We start from the raw sequence: 15549 nt of genomic DNA, 5'->3' as shown, positions 1-15549 counted from the left end.
ATCCAACTTATTGCTTTAATTTGCTGTGCTCCAGCCTCACTGCTCTCCTTGCTTCTTCTCCAACATGCCAAGCAGTCAGGGCTATTTTAATTGCCATTTCTTTTCTCCTGGAACAATTTCTCTCTAGAAATCCACACAGCTGCCTCCCTCATTTAATGATTAGATTTCTGCTTACAATTAAGAGGACTTCCTTGTCTACCCCATCTAATAAAGCATCCCCTTTCTCCTAATTTTTTTAAAAACTTGCCACATTACTGGGCATTAGCTATTATTTAGTAATATATTATGTGTATTGCTTAATGTCAATCTCCCCCCTTATTATGAGACAGAGACTTTGTTTTGTTCACAGCTGAATTCCCAGCACCTAGAACATTCTTCTCATCAAATATTTGATAAACGAATAGATTTTCAGAATACATCAAATGTAAAACTATTCTAAATTTATTGACATGAAGCATAGAAAAATATCTAGAAGAATGTATAGCAAAATGTTAACTATCATGGTGGGAGCTGGTTTTCACATATTTTTGCTCATGCAAATATTCTAACTTTTTTTTTTTTTTAGTATGAACTTGTATGACTCAGATACTAAAAAATGAGTAAAGAGGCCACACAGGCATAAAGTGTAAATGAATTCTATAAGAGGTTGGGCAAATTTATGAAAGACTTCTAAATAGATATATTAGCATGATGGTTAAGCTAAACTACTGTTTGAATCCCCTTCCCCAACACGGTCTAGCAGTGTGATCCCAAGTTGTTCACAAGGCAGAGTCTAAAGGTTTTCACCTGGAAAATGGGGACGATAATAATTAGTGTCTACCCCATAAGGTTGTTTTTGAAGATGAAACGGGACCATGTATGTAACCCCCTTTGTACAATGCCTGGCATGCAGAAAATACTCGACAAATGGCAGCTATTATAATAGTTAGTAGTAACAAGAGATGTTGGGACATACCTAGCCCTCAAGATTGACATCAGAGTGGACCACCACATCCTCTCATCATTGCGCCTCAGTCTGGGCCCCTGAAGCCCAAAGAGGGGATGGTTCTTTCCAAAGAAGATAATTTCGACGTTCCAGAAGCATCTGAATCAAACGTACCCTGTGAACCCTTAAACCTTTCAGGCAGTCTGGTTAATCCATGAGCAGCACTGCAAGACCCAGCTTCGAAAGGCGACCACCGCTCGCCGTCTTGGGCCCAGTCCCTTAGCCTTGATTTTGTTCGAGGCTGCAACAGAGGTGAGGGGTGGGAATGTTAGAAAACACAAAAGCGGGGGGGCAGTACCGGCCCGCTCCAGCTCACCGCACTCTAGAGCGGCTCAAACGGCACCACGCACCGGCAAGCCTGCGGCAACCAGCAACGCGCCCCCAGGGAAAAATGATTACTGGTCCGACTCAAAACTCAGACAAGCTGCTCAAAGGCCCACCCTCCAAGGCCTCTGCCAGAGGCCAGGCGCTAGCGCACGCGTAGGGAAGGGTCGGGGACGGAGGGAGGGGCAGCCGTTGAAGAGCCGCACGCGGCGAGGCCGCGACGGCCGGGGCGGGGACTGGGCGGAGGCGGCGAGCGCGCGGCCCGCTCGCGCCTGCGCCGCGCGGGAGCGAGCACGCAAGCCCAGGGCGCGCGCGCTGCTGGCGTTTCCTCGGCGCGGAGGAGGGGAACGAAGTGAGGTGAGGCACGAGGCGCTGCGGGCGGGCGGCGGCGGGGCGCAAGCCCCAGTCTCGGGACAAGGGGGAGGCAGGGATCGTGAGGTGCGGCGGGATTGGGGGTGGACTGCGGGCCCCGGCGGCGTCGGCGGCGAGGGGGGCGAGGGGGGCGAGGGGGGCGGGGGGGCGGGCCACGCCGCGCCGTGGGGGAGGGCGGCGTGGGGCGGGCCTGAGCCCTGGGGCCCCGCCCCGCCGCGGCCTGACGCGCCCCGCCCCCTGGGCGGCCCCGCTGGGTCCCAGCCTGGCTCTTCCTGGCTCTGCTGCAAGGGAACGCGAAATCCCGTTCTTAGCTGACGTTACCCCTTGTTTTCAAGTAGGCCTTCCAAGTAGATATTTCGGGTCAGTTTTAGAGGTGAGGTGGTCTGAGGCTCCAGTAGAATGACTTGCCCGAGATCACACGGTTAATAAGGAACGACGTGTGGCTTCGAATCTTGTCCGCAAAACTCCCAAGCCTGCGCCTGTCCCCCGCACCACATCGAATGCTCTTCACGTTCCTTCCCTCCTCCTCCCAGTAACTTCTTGGAATTTGGCAGATGTTAATGTGGAACTAGCATCCATCCTTTCATGGATGTTAGCGTCAGAAATATCTCTTGTGTGAAGAAAGAGGAAAAAAGAAGATTCCGCTTATTGCAATATTGCGCTTACAACGTGGAGTGTTTGAGACTGTATACATCCTTTACTTGACCATCTCTACTAACCTCTGTTGAAGTGACGCTGCTGTTCACTAACTGTAAGACATTGTGCAAGTGACAGTCTTTCAGAGGTTCCTTTCCTTTCTTAAAAAAGCAGCATGCCTCAGAAGGTTGTAAGGATTCAGAGACAATCCACATACAGTGATACTACAGTGCCTGGCATATGAAAAATATTCAGTAAATGTTGGCCATTATTTCATTATTGAGTGCATAATACCCCTTACTAAGCTCACTTTTCTTCAAACTCATTTTCCTGGGACCAGAGCAGAGGGGTAACCACTCCAGTTCATTCCTGGAAAAGACAAGTTCATTGACAGTTTTATGTGAGTGTCCCATACAGTTAACGATGAATTATTCCCCAAGCTAAAACTATCAGGTGAAAGAAGTCACTGCAGGAGAACTAATGATGAACTAACCTTTTTGTAGAATTAACATTTATATGTCCATTACATTTGTGTTTATTGAGTTCTTTCCTCTTGGCACTGTGCTTGGTGCTTTAAGACATACAAATTTGTATTTGATGTAGTCCCTGCTTTCATTTAGTCTAGAAATGGGGAAAATATGCATTCAGAAGTGATTCTCACAAAGTGGAATGTGAAAAATGCCAAAAAAAGAGATAGATAAAACGATATGGGAGTATAGAGGGAGGGGGGATGTTTTCATGACTTCGTGAAATATGAGTTCATTTATGTCTTCAAAAAGATAACTTTGTATATAGTACATACCTATTAAATAGCTGTTCAAAGAATAAATTAGTGAACAAAATGTACGTTGTAATAGATAGGATTCCTTAGTTTTCTAGTAATAGACGTTCATTCAGATTTAAGTATTACTGGAACGATAGAGAAATGAGAAAAAACAAACAAACAAACCTACACCATTGGGCTACCCTTGCGGATGGGGATCTCAAGAGCCAGATCTCTTGGACCAGATTCTTTGGCTAGTGAATGAGCTCTAACCTGCCCTCTTTCCTTGGATACCTTACTCAAGATTCAGCTTTCGGTAAGAACAGATCTGGTTGCTTTAGCTGCTGTGGGGCTGGGGGGTGGAGTATTGGGACTCGTAACCCCACGAAAGCCATATGAAAGTCAGTTTCCCAAAGGAAGGAGGGCTAAGGAGAAAAGTGAGGCCTGGCAGAGAAAATCAGTTGTTGTTTATTAGAGATATGTAGCCTTTGTAGAGGGCTTACTATGGGCCTGGCGCTATGGTACATTATCTATGTGGATTTTGATATTTAATCTTCAGCAACTCTAGAAGGTGGATATGATTGTATCATCCATTTTACAGAGGAGGGAACAAGCTTGTAGAGATAAACTAATTTGCTTAGCCTTACAAAGCTAGGATGTGGTACAGTTGAGTAAGTTGCATTATGTTCTCTTTATCTTGTCCCTTTAAAGTATTTTCTCATCCATGTGCCACTTTTGTTTGTTTATAGGGGGCGTCATCAGCTTTGGTGTCTGTGTTGGCCAGTTCTGAAATCTCCTTGAAGGAGCCCTACATTGAGGAAGATCAAAGCAGTCTTTGCCAACTGGGGAATGGACCGTTTGAGTTCCTTTAGCAGTAAGTACCACGGGAACAAGTCCCAGGTGAATATTAATAGCAAACTGAAGTGGAAGTTGATCAAAGAAGAAAAATAAGCACTTTGAAGATGAAGCCATGTGAATCTGATCCTAAAGGAATGGGTATCAAATCAGAATAAAATCAGCCACTACTACTGAACACATGATACAAAACTGAGCACATGACACTCAAGGTCTTATAAGAAAATTAAGCTCAGGTGGACCATTCATAATACGATTAACCCGTAGTTCGACTTAAAAAAGCAGTTGAATTTCTCTTTAGAATCAATAACATATTTCAGGCGCCTTGGTAAGAACTAATGTCAGTGGTAGAATAAAAGAAATGCTCCTGCCCCTGCTTTTTTGGCACTTGTATTCTAAGAGTAAACTATAGTACAGTAATAGTGCAGAGATTTATGGCGTACATGTGAAGTAAATCCAGGCAGCCACAACTATGGAGGAAAAAATACACTTTTTCTTTTCTTCTGAAGATAAGAGATTTGGCAGAAATAGAAATCCATTGTTAGATGTTAGTAGTGTCCCAATGAGAAGAATCAGAAAGTCACTTTTGGGGTGTATCCTCCTCAGCAGTTTCTTCCTCCCTCCCTCCCTCCCTCCCTCCCTCCCTCCCTCCCTCCCTCCCTCCCTCCCTCCCTCCCTCCCTCCCTCCCTCCCTTCCATTTACTTATTTTGCTTTTGGCTAGGCCAGGTCTTAGTTGCAGCACGTGGGACCTTTTAGTTGTGGGACGCGGACTCTTTGTTGTGGCATGCATGCGGGATCTAGTTCCCTGACCAGGGATTGAACCCGGGCCCCCTGCATTGGGAGCACCGAGTCTTACCCACTGGACCACCAGGGAAGTCCCTCAGCAGTTTCTTAAAGCGGCTCTAATTTACTCTCTCATCAGACTCCCTATATATATTTAGGACAGAATGGAGTCTTCCAGTACATCTAGTTCAGATCTTTCATTTTCACACAGAGAAAGAGCCTAAATGAATTATCCCCATGCTGGGAGTGTAAACTGAAACCACTCTCTCCCCCTTTTCAAAATAATTAAAAATTTTTAAAAAAGTGTTTTTTTTAATATTTTTAAGCTAAACTTTGAAATTTTTATTTGGAAACAATTTCAGACAGGAAAGTTGGAAGAATAAGAATAGTACAAAGAATATCCATACACCTTTTGTAAACCTTTTACTCTATTTTCATAGTTCTCTATCTATAAATATACATATTTATTCACATATATATGTATTTATAAGTAGATATACATACCCCATATTTTTTTTTCAGAATCATTTGAGGGCTTAGGGACATACATCATGGCCCCTAAGTACTTTAGTGTTTATTTCCTGAGACTAGGGATATTCTCTTCTAACTTCAGTACATTCTAGCCTCAGTAGAGTTGCCAACTTTAGTAAGTATAACACTGATAAAATACTTTTATCTAACCTGCCGTCTGTATTCCAGTTTTGTCAGCTGACTCAATAATGTCCTTGACGATGTTTTTTTTCCTTCCCATACAGGATACAGTCAGGGTTCAGGTCTTGCATTAAGTTGCTGTGTCTCTTTAGCCTCGTTTAAACTGAAACATGTCCACAGCCTTTGTCTTTAGTGATTGACACTTTTGAAGAATACAGCCCCTTTCTCCCCTGTTTAAAACTAGAGGTGTCTCATTTTGGGTTTGTCTGGTCTTGCTGTGTTCCTCATTAGCGATGTTAATTTTGAAAACCCAGTCAACGGGGGCTTCCCTGGTGGCGCAGTGGTTGAGAGTCCGCCTGCCGATGCAGGGGACACGGGTTCATGCCCCGGTCCGGGAAGATCCCACATGCCACGGAGTGGCTGGGCCCGTGAGTCATGGCCGCTGAGCCTGTGCGTCCGGAGCCTGTGCTCCGCAACGGGAGAGGCCAGAACAGTGAGAGGCCCGCATACCGCAAAAAAAAAAAAAAGAAAACCCAGTCAAGGTGTGCATTTGAGTTCTTCACTGTTTAATGTCTATTTTTTCTCTTGCGTCTAATAAGCAACCCATAAGGAGACACTTTCAGGCCATAAAATATCCTGTTCCTCATCAGAATTTCTCCCTAGTTAGCATCCATTGATGATTTTTGCCTGATCCAGTCTTTACTACGATGGTCACAAAATGATTTTTCCCCCTGCATCCAGCACTCTCCATATTTACTAGTTAGTGCTTAGCATTCTACTATAATCAAGAGACCTCCCGTTTCACTTATTTATTATAAGTATGCATGCATGAATTCCTTTATTTTCAGTGGTTTATAATTCATTATCATACTTACTTTGGTTCTCAGATTGTCCTAATTTGAACACTGTGAGCCCCTTCAAGCCGGCTCTTGCAACCTTGTGACGTGCCCCATCGCTTTTTTGAGCATCTCCTTACTTTTTGGCATGGCTACATGTTCGAGGTGCATCTTCTACCTCCCATGCCCCAGCCCTAGAATCAGCCACTTCTCTGAGGAGCCCTTGGTCCTTTTAGAAAGGAGTGCCATTAGAGACCAAGATATGGCCATTGCTTATTTCTACTAGAGTATCTTGGCATCTGGGCCTTTTTGGCCCACAGCGCTGGGAAATACATGGTAGGTATACACTACGTACATCTATACCAGTATATGTACACAGTTGCATATACATGCGTATATCCATAGATGCACTTTCTTAGAAATCATGAGTTCACACTGATAACCTCCAGTTCACCTTCCTAGGCCCTTTTTTTGTCCCCCCACCACGTTCCTTGTTTGTGTGTCCTTTCCTCAGTGAAAACCCTGGCTCCCAGCATTAGCACTATTATTCATTTGCTCAGTCTTTTAATACATCCAGAATTATTTCAGGATTGCTTGGTGCATACCACTACATAACACAGACCCACTTCAACAAGTTCAGGGTTTGTTTGCGATTCTCTGCATCACCCAAGACTGAAGGTCTGTTGTTAAATGTTCATAAGTTACTTGGATTGGTTCTTTTTTTCCCCTCCTCATTGTGGTTGTGATATTCCTTTGAAATACTTTTTGGTTCATCTGTTCGTTCTGCTTTCAGTTTTCCCTTCCCATATTTAGTGGTTTAATTTTCTAATTTGCAGAACATGAGTATGCTTCCAAAAGTCAAAGCTATGCAAAAAGGTATATTTGGAGAATTGTTGCTCCTTCCTAGGTCTCTTCCACTCCTTTCCATTCCCCCTCCTTCAACCCTTCGTAGGTATTGTTTTCTAATTTATCTGTCCTTTATTTCTTTTTGCAAAGACAGACGTGTATATGTTTTTGCTTTTGTTTTCCCTAATTTTTTCCTGAAAACGTAGCATACTATGTATGCTCTTTTGCACCTTGTTTTTTTCACTTAATAGTATCTCGTGGAAATACGATGCTGCTTTATAGACATTGTTATTTTTATTTATTTATATATATTTTTTGCGGTACACGGGCCTCTCACTGTTGTGGCCTCTCCCGTTGCGGAGCATAGGCTCCGGACGCGCAGGCTCAGAGGCCATGGCTCACGGGCCCAGCCACTCTGCGGCATGTGGGATCTTTCCGGACTGGGGCACGAACCCGTGTCCCCTGCATTAGCAGGCGGACTCTCAACCACTGCGCCACCAGGGAAGCCTCCGAGATTATTTTTTTATAGTTGTATAGTACTCGATTATGTGAACGTACCATAGTTTGTTCAACTACTGTCCAGTGCTTGGACATCAAAGTAGTATTTTGCAGTTATAAATAATGTTCTAATGCATAACCTTATACTGTTGGAGGTGTATATTCAGGGTAAATTCCTAGAAGTGGGATTTCTAGGTCCAAAGATAAATGGATGCATTTATTTAGATAGTGCTAAATTCCTTTCTATAGAAGTTGTGCCATTTTGCATTCCCGTCAGCAATATATGAGGTTGCCTATTTCCCCACAGTCTTCTTAAGAAAGTATATTATCAAGCTTTTGAATGTTTGCCAATCTGATGGGTAAGAACTTATATCTCAGTGTAGATTTCTCTTATTATGAGTGAAGTTGAATGTCTTTTCATGTTTAAGGTCCATTTTATCTCTCTTTTTCCTAATTATCTCTTCGTGACTTTCACAGTAGGATTTTTGGTCTTTTATTTTCCTCTCAATTTTTAAAAGTTCTTTCTATATTAAAGATGTTAGCCCTTTATGATATGTTTACAAGTATTTTCTTCTAGTTTATTTGCTTTTTTAACTTTGCTTATGGTGTTCTTTGCCAAAAAAGAGCTTTTTGTTTGTTTTGTTTTGTCAAATTTATTACTCTTTTATTGCCTCTGAAGTTTGAATGATGGTAAAAAGTCTTTCCCTACTCCTAAGTTACAGAAAAGTTCTGGAATCCTTTGTGAAGGACACTTTGGCTATGTGTATCAGAAACCCTCTGTACACTCAACAGTTCTAGTTCTAGGAAAACAGAAATCCTGAGGAACAAAATGTGAACTGTTACGTGTACAGGAACGTCGATCTCAGCATTTTTTATAATAGTGAAAAATTGGAAACAACTTAAATATCCACCAATAGGAAACTGGTTAGATTAGTGGTTCTCAGTCTTATGAGACCCAGTGATTTCTTTTCATAATGTTTTTAAAGCCCCTTTTACTATTTGGAAATGAAATACATAGATAATATAACATAACTATGCCCATGATTTCAAAGAAATAAAAACAATGCCCTAGGACTTCCCTGGTGGCACAGTGGTTAAGAAATCTGCCTGCGAATGCAGGAGACACGGGTTCAATTCCTGGTCCGGGAAGATCTCACATGCCATGGAGCAACTAAGCCCGTGCACCACAACTACTGAGCCTGTGCTGTAAGCCCGCGAGCCACAACCACTGAAGCCCGAGCGCCTAGAGCCTGTGCTCCGCAACAAGAGAAGCCATCTCACTGAGAAACCCGCGCACCACAACGAAGAGTATTCCCCACTCACCGCAACGAGAGAAAGCCTGTGCGCAGCAATGAAGGCCCAACACAGCCAAAAATAAATAAATTAAGTAATTAAAAAATAATAATATTGCCCTAACTATACTATAAAAGATAAATAAAAGAGAAGTGATTTGTAATAAATAATGTAATTTATAATAATATGTATCAATATGTTTAGACATTACAGTGGAAAACATAATGCCTTTAGTCAGATGCTTGTACCCGTAAGTCAAATCACTGTGCATATTACAACTACAAATGCACAGTGATTCACGTGTGTTGTATTGGTGACTCAAATACCACAAGCTTGAATAACTCTTAGTAAAGTTCTGAACAAAACAAGGTAGAATCTCCTCTTGACGTAATGCAATTGCCTTCCTGGAAAATTCAATACATATTAAAACTGTCAAAAACATTTTGTTGTATTTAGTATGGAATTATGTTCCAGGTCATGTCATTATGAGCAAGTTTTCACCTACTTGAACGTCTGGTGGGACATTTGAAAGTTGTGCAGGAGACTGGCCAATTCTTTGTTGTGTAGGAATATCTTGAGTGTTGAAGGATATCTAGCATCCCTGATCCCAGCCTGCTAAGTGCCAGTAGTGCTCCCTAGTCATTGTGGCAACAAAAAAGCATCTCCTCAGATTTCCATAATACCTTCCTAGGAGGCAGTTGAAAACCATTAGGTTAGATTAAATAGATATAATGGACTATTATTCATCCATTAAAAAGAGTGAGGAAGATCTATGTGTACCATCATGAAAGATGTTGACAATATATTATCAAGTGAAAAAACAGGCTATAAAATGTGTGGTATCCCACTTTTGTTAAAATATACACACATGTACATAGAAGAAAGGCTAGAAATCAGAATGTTAATAGAGGATGACATACTTTATACTTTTTATTGTCTAAAATTTTTGAAACTATAAATTGAACTTTTACAAAATAATTATCTTTTTTTTTTAACATCTTTATTGGAGTATAATTGCTTTACAGTGGTATGTTAGTTTCTGCTTTATAACAAAGTGAATCAGCTGTACATACACATATATCCCCATATCTCCTCCTTCTTGTGTCTCCCTCCCATCCTCCCTATCCCACCCCTCTAGGTGGTCACAAAGCACTGAGCTGATCTCCCTGTGCTATGCAGCTGCTTCCCACTAGCTAGCTATTTTACATTTGGTAGTGTATATATGTCCATATTACCCTCTCACTTCGTCCCACCTTACCCTTCCCCCTCCCTGTGTCCTCAAGTCCATCCTCTACGTCTGCATCTTTATTCCTGTCCTGCCCTTAGGTTCTTCAGAACCTTTTTTTTTTTTTTTTTTTTAGATTCTATATGTGTTAGCATACGGTATTTTTCTCTTTCTGACTTAGTTCACTCTGTATGACAGACTCTAGGTCCATCCACCTCACTACAAATAACTCAATTTCATTTCTTTTTATGGCTGAGTAATATTCCATTGTATATATGTGCCACATCTTCTTTATCCATTGAACTGTTGATGGACACTTAGGTTACTTCCATGCCCTGGCTATTGTAAGGAGAGCTGCAGTGAACATTGTGGTACATGACTCTTCTTGAATTATGGTTTTCTCAGGGTATATGCCCAGTAGTGGGATTGCTGGGCCGTATGGTAGTTATATATTTAGTTTTTTCAGGAACCTCCATAGTGTTCCCCATAGTGGCTGTATCAATTTACATTCCCACCAACAGTGCAGGAGGGTTCCCTTTTCTCCACACCCTATCCAGCATTTATTGTTTGTAGATTTTTTTTTTTTTTTGATGTACGCGGGCCTCTCACCGCTGCGGCCTCTCCCGTTGCGGAGCACAGGCTCTGGATGCGCAGGCCCAGCGGCCATGGCTCACGGGCCCAGCTGCTCTGTGGCATGTGGGATCCTCCCGGACCGGGGCACGAACCCACACCCCCCGCATTGGCAGGTGGACTCTCAACCACTGCGCCACCAGGGAAGCCCGTTTGTAGATTTTTTGATGATGGCCATTCTGACTGGTGTGAGATGATACCTCATTGTAGTTTTGATTAGCATTTCTCTAAAAAACAATTACTTCTTGACATGAGGGTTTAAAAACTCTTTAGGTCAGTCATTGGCCAATTTTTTGTTGTTGAAGAAAGTTTGAGGAAAGAAAAGCAAGCTCATATCATTAAAAGAAAAGGATGCGAGGGCTTCCCTGGTGGCCCAGTGGTTGAGAGTCCGCCTGCCGATGCAGGGGACACAGGTTCGTGCCCAGGTCCGGGAGGATCCCACGTGCCACGGAGCGGCTGGGTCCGTGAGCCATGGCCGCTGAGCCTGCGCGTCTGGACCCTATGCTCCGCAACGGGAGAGGCCACAACAGTGAGAGGCCCGCGTACCGCAAAAAAAAAAGAAACAAAAGGATGTGAGGAAGAAGGTAATTTGGTAAAAATTGACATTTAATATAAAATAATTTTTGTTCTTCCATTTCAAAATTTTAAATGGGAGAAGTGGGGTAGTTGCTGTTCCACATGTTTATTTTGAAGCTACTGCCAGAAAGATTACCTTTCTTTCCTCTGTCATTTTTTTCTCCAGGTCTTCATTTAGAAGCAAAAGAAAAGAAAAATAATCACCACTTACAGGAGGGAAAGGTGCCTTGAAGAGTGTTTCTTGGACTTTAGGAAGGAAAATGCTATTGCAGAATGTGAGAAATTCTGCGCCAGGCCAAACAGATTAAATCCCTTCTCTACCTTCAGAGCCTGTTTTCTTAGACTTCTGTTGATCACAGAGAACAACTCTGCTAGGTTGCCCTGACTCAAGAGTGGCAGAGTTTGGGACAGCCAGGGACACACACACATCTGCATTTTTATGACTTTAGAGAGTTTGGATTATACTCCTTGCCTTGATATTGCGGAGACAGTACTGTCATTGGAACTGGAGGAAGGTCTGCTCTGTTCTCTACTTACTGTGGGAGAAAGGGAGGGAGCTGTCCTGAGTTTAACTCCCAAATCAAATATGAAGTAGTACATCCCAAGACATGTTTAAAGGGTTTTTCTTTACCAACTGTTTATTATGAAAAATTTCAAACTTATAGAAAGTTGCAAGAACAGTACAGCAATTATTGCCCATTACCCAGACCCAGCAGTTATTAACATTTTGTCAGATTGGCTTTATCTATAACTATAGATGTGTTATGTAGGTATGTGACATTATTTTCCCCTGGGAAAATAAACTGTGGGCATTATGAAACTTCCAGTTAAAACTTGTGTTTGTAAATTTCTCTGCAGGGGCAATATCTACTTAAATGCTATTTAAAATAGTAGATATACTGTAGGTAGGAACAAAGCTGGCCTGAAATAAAAAGGAACATAATTTTTGTTTTTTCTTACTTGGAATGAGCTCATCTTGTCTCCATGAACTTTTCAGCACAGCTTACTACCTTGTGTAATCATTTGCAGATTTTCACCTTCTCGCATTTAAGATAATCATAAGGTGTTTTGAAGCTAGTATATTCTTCTTTTTGTTATAGATGATCCCTCTGATAAGCCACCTTGCCGAGGCTGCTCCTCCTACCTCATGGAGCCTTATATCAAGTGTGCTGAATGTGGGCCGCCTCCTTTTTTCCTGTGCTTGCAGGTAACTCTTTAAGGGGAGGCTTGCCTAGTTTTATGGATATAGTAAATTCAGAGATGACTATCAATTGCTCAGAAGGACCATACCTTATTAAGTCTATTTTTTCCAGTCAATATTGAATTACACATTTTACCAGTGAAAAATTGGGGAACAGAGCAGGATGGATGAGATAGACTGTTGAATATTCCACTTCCCTGTATCACCTGTATCAACCTAATGCTGTTTTTACCAGTAAATTTCAAGTATTGGGACTACAAGAAATAGAATTGGAGGATTATTCCTTTTGATAGCACCTATGACACTGTTTTTTGTCTTACTGAAGAGTGATGTTTGGGCAGGTGACAAACCAGGGAACAAACTATTTCGTCGATGATAGTGGTAATAGCAATACTAATGATAAGTGCTGGGCTTCCCTCGTGGCGCAGTGGTTAAGAATCCGCCTGCCAATGCAGGGGACATGGGTTTGGGCCCTGGTTCTGGAAGATCCCACATGCTGCGGAGCAACTAAGCCCATGCGCCACAACTACTGGGCCTGTGCTCTAGAGCACGCTAGCCACAAATACTGAGCCCGCGTGCCACAACTGCTGAAGCCCATGCACCTAGAGCCCGTGCTCCGCAACAAGAGAAGCCACTGCAATGAGAAGCCCGCACACTTCAACGAAGAGTGGCCCCCGCTCACCGCAACTAGAGAAAGCCTGTGCGCAGCAACGAAGACCCAACACAGCCAAAAATAAATAAAATTTTAAAAAATTGTTTAAAAAAAATACTAATGATAAGTGCTTACTCTGTGCCAGGCACTATCTTGAGTACTTTGCATGAATTAACCTTTAAATCAAAACTGCAACCCTAGGAAGTAACTATGATTAGTATCCCTATATTATAAAGGAAACTCAGGCAAGGAGAGGTTAAATAATTGGCTCAGGGTCACACAGCAAATACCATATTTTATCAGATCCAAGATGCTGTTGATTAAAAGAAACATCCCAATTTCAGAAATGTTAAAGTGTAAAAATGGCTGATGGAAGTTGTAATATACTTTTCATTATAAGATGAATCCACATTTCAGAGTTTTAAAATATGAAATAATACATGTCTTAGAATTGCTGAAATAAGCTAAGAGCCAGGATTCAAATTTAGGCAGTCTGCTTCCAGGGCTTATGCTTTTATAAAAGGAGGAGTTGTCCTAGGAAAAACTCTTTTTTTTCAGATCATTGTTTTTCTCTATGTGGGCCATTGAAAGGCTGCGATCATGAACTTAACCTTCCTGTTGTGGCTGCAGACAAGACTAAATGAATTCTTAAAAACTCATCACAAGAGTAAAATACCCCCAAGCCATCTTCTGTCCTTTAAGAAAGCATTTCAAAACGTAGCTTTTTGGTAACTTAATTTTCTTTTCTTTTGCAGTGTTTCACTCGAGGATTTGAGTACAAGAAACATCAAAGTGATCATACTTACGAAATAATGGTAATGATGAAGTTGTAGGAATTTCCCTTCATTTTCAAGTATTATACTGGGAATTAGTCTTTTTATTTCTTCATCTGCAAGTATCTCACTTTTCTTTCGCCCACTTCTGGATTAGGTAATCATTGCACAATAAGCTTTTTAGGGTTTTATGGATCTTCTAAGGCATTTAAGTCCAAAAAATCATTTATATACTCAGATTTTTGGTTTAAATTAGAAGGAATTTAAAGGAAGTGCTTTTTGAGATTTACTAATATAAGGATCAGAGGTTTGTGGTTTTCTAAGTTCATTGATAAACATGTAGTAAATGTGTTGTCGCTGTGTTTGGCTAATGGCATTTTTATGTGGTTTGTGTGGGCAGTGGTGATATTTATATCTGGCACTCAACCTCCCCAGCCTTGGGAAAATTAGTTACCCTCGGAGAGTTAAGTTGTAGAATGGATGTAGGGTGAATAACATAGTAATATACAAAATCACTTTGAAAAGGTAGACTGACTTACAGGCCAGAATAAGACTTGGCTGTAATTTGATTGTTTGCCGCCTCTAAAGAAGGAACGAGAGGCAGATGTTGGCAGTGTCCTTCCAATATCTAGCCAGAGGAACGGGCACTTTAATAAGCCAAAGTGAATATGTGGTATGCTTGACAGGTCTATATACAGTACCTTTGTCAGTTATCAGAGCCTAACTCCTAGGTCACCAAGTAGTTTTCTTACATTTGGCCTCCCATGTTGTTCTTCTTACAGGAAGGAATGCTGGTTGGGCATCTACTTGACAGTAATTTCACATCATGGGTTAATCCATTGATACATGTGTTAGTTTTCTCTTGCTGCCATAACAACTTAACCAAAAATGAAGGAGCTTAAACAACAACACAAATTTATCCTCTCACAATTCTGTTGGTCAGAAGACCATTAGACTCAGTGGTTTGCTCCAGATTCTGTAAGGCTGAAATGAAAGTGTTGACCTGTCTGGGTTTTTATCTGGAGACCCTGTGGGAGAATCCACTTCCAGTCTACTTCCATTCTCATTCAAGTTGTTGACAGAATTCACTGCTGGGTGGTTGTAGGACTGATGCTACTGTTTCCTTATTAGTTGTTGGCCAGGGCTTACTCTTAGTCTCTAGAGGTTCCTGGCCCTCATTCTCAGTATTCAAAGCCAGCAATGGCAGGGAGTCCTTGAGGGTTACTGATGAAATGCTTGGCGTCTCTCTGACCTCTCCTGGTTCATCTCTCCTGTGCTGAATCTCTCTGACTCTTCTGCCTCTCTCTTCTACTTTTAAGGGCTGTGTGATTATATTGGGCCCACCAGCATAATCTCCTTATTTTACAGTCAGTTGATTAGTACCTTAATCCCATTAGCATAGTCCCTTCACAGTAATATCTAGTTAGTGTTTGATTGAATAATCAGGGAACAGGAATCTTGGGGGCACTGGGGGACATCTTTAGAATTCTGTATACCGCAGCGCTGTAGCATATCTACTTCAGTCTCTTAAAAGTTTAGAAAGGGTAACTCAGCATCTCCAAGTCTGATGATTTATGAAGTCTTATTTAAGTGAGTTTCTGGGCCTGTAATGCTGAGAGTCAGATCCTGGTCCATAATGAATTAGTCAA

General features: G+C 41.9%; 2 protein-coding genes across 7 annotated transcripts in view; one reads left to right on the top strand and one right to left on the bottom strand.

Moving 5' to 3' along the window:
* ACACA (acetyl-CoA carboxylase alpha) overlaps positions 1-1516 on the bottom strand; it is a 283052-nt gene extending 281536 nt beyond the window's left edge. For 2 of the 4 annotated variants that reach the window (XM_033431572.2, XM_004271716.4), the window contains exon 1: positions 956-1516. Coding sequence is in view for 1 of the 4 variants with exons in the window: in XM_004271716.4 (XP_004271764.1) it covers positions 956-993 (38 nt within the window). In the remaining 3 variants the exon portion in view is untranslated. The remainder of the gene's footprint in view (positions 1-955) is intronic. The other 2 variants (XM_033431571.2, XM_033431570.2) reach the window with 2 other exon arrangements.
* Positions 1517-1931: 415 nt separating this feature from the next.
* Positions 1932-15549, top strand: part of TADA2A (transcriptional adaptor 2A) — a 46922-nt gene continuing 33304 nt past the window's right edge. The window contains exons 1-4 of one of the 3 annotated variants that reach the window (XM_049702280.1): positions 1932-2041; positions 3830-3954; positions 12375-12481; positions 13883-13942. In XM_049702280.1, the coding sequence (XP_049558237.1) occupies positions 3930-3954; positions 12375-12481; positions 13883-13942 (192 nt within the window). In that variant the 5' untranslated portion in view covers positions 1932-2041; positions 3830-3929. Of the gene's footprint in view, positions 2042-3829; positions 3955-12374; positions 12482-13882; positions 13943-15549 lie in introns of those variants that run through there. The other 2 variants (XM_033431588.2, XM_049702281.1) reach the window with 2 other exon arrangements.

Source organism: Orcinus orca, chromosome 19 (assembly GCF_937001465.1).
Source record: "Orcinus orca chromosome 19, mOrcOrc1.1, whole genome shotgun sequence".
NCBI classification, from domain to species: domain Eukaryota; kingdom Metazoa; phylum Chordata; class Mammalia; order Artiodactyla; family Delphinidae; genus Orcinus; species Orcinus orca.
This window is presented reverse-complemented; position numbering and strand designations above follow the sequence as displayed.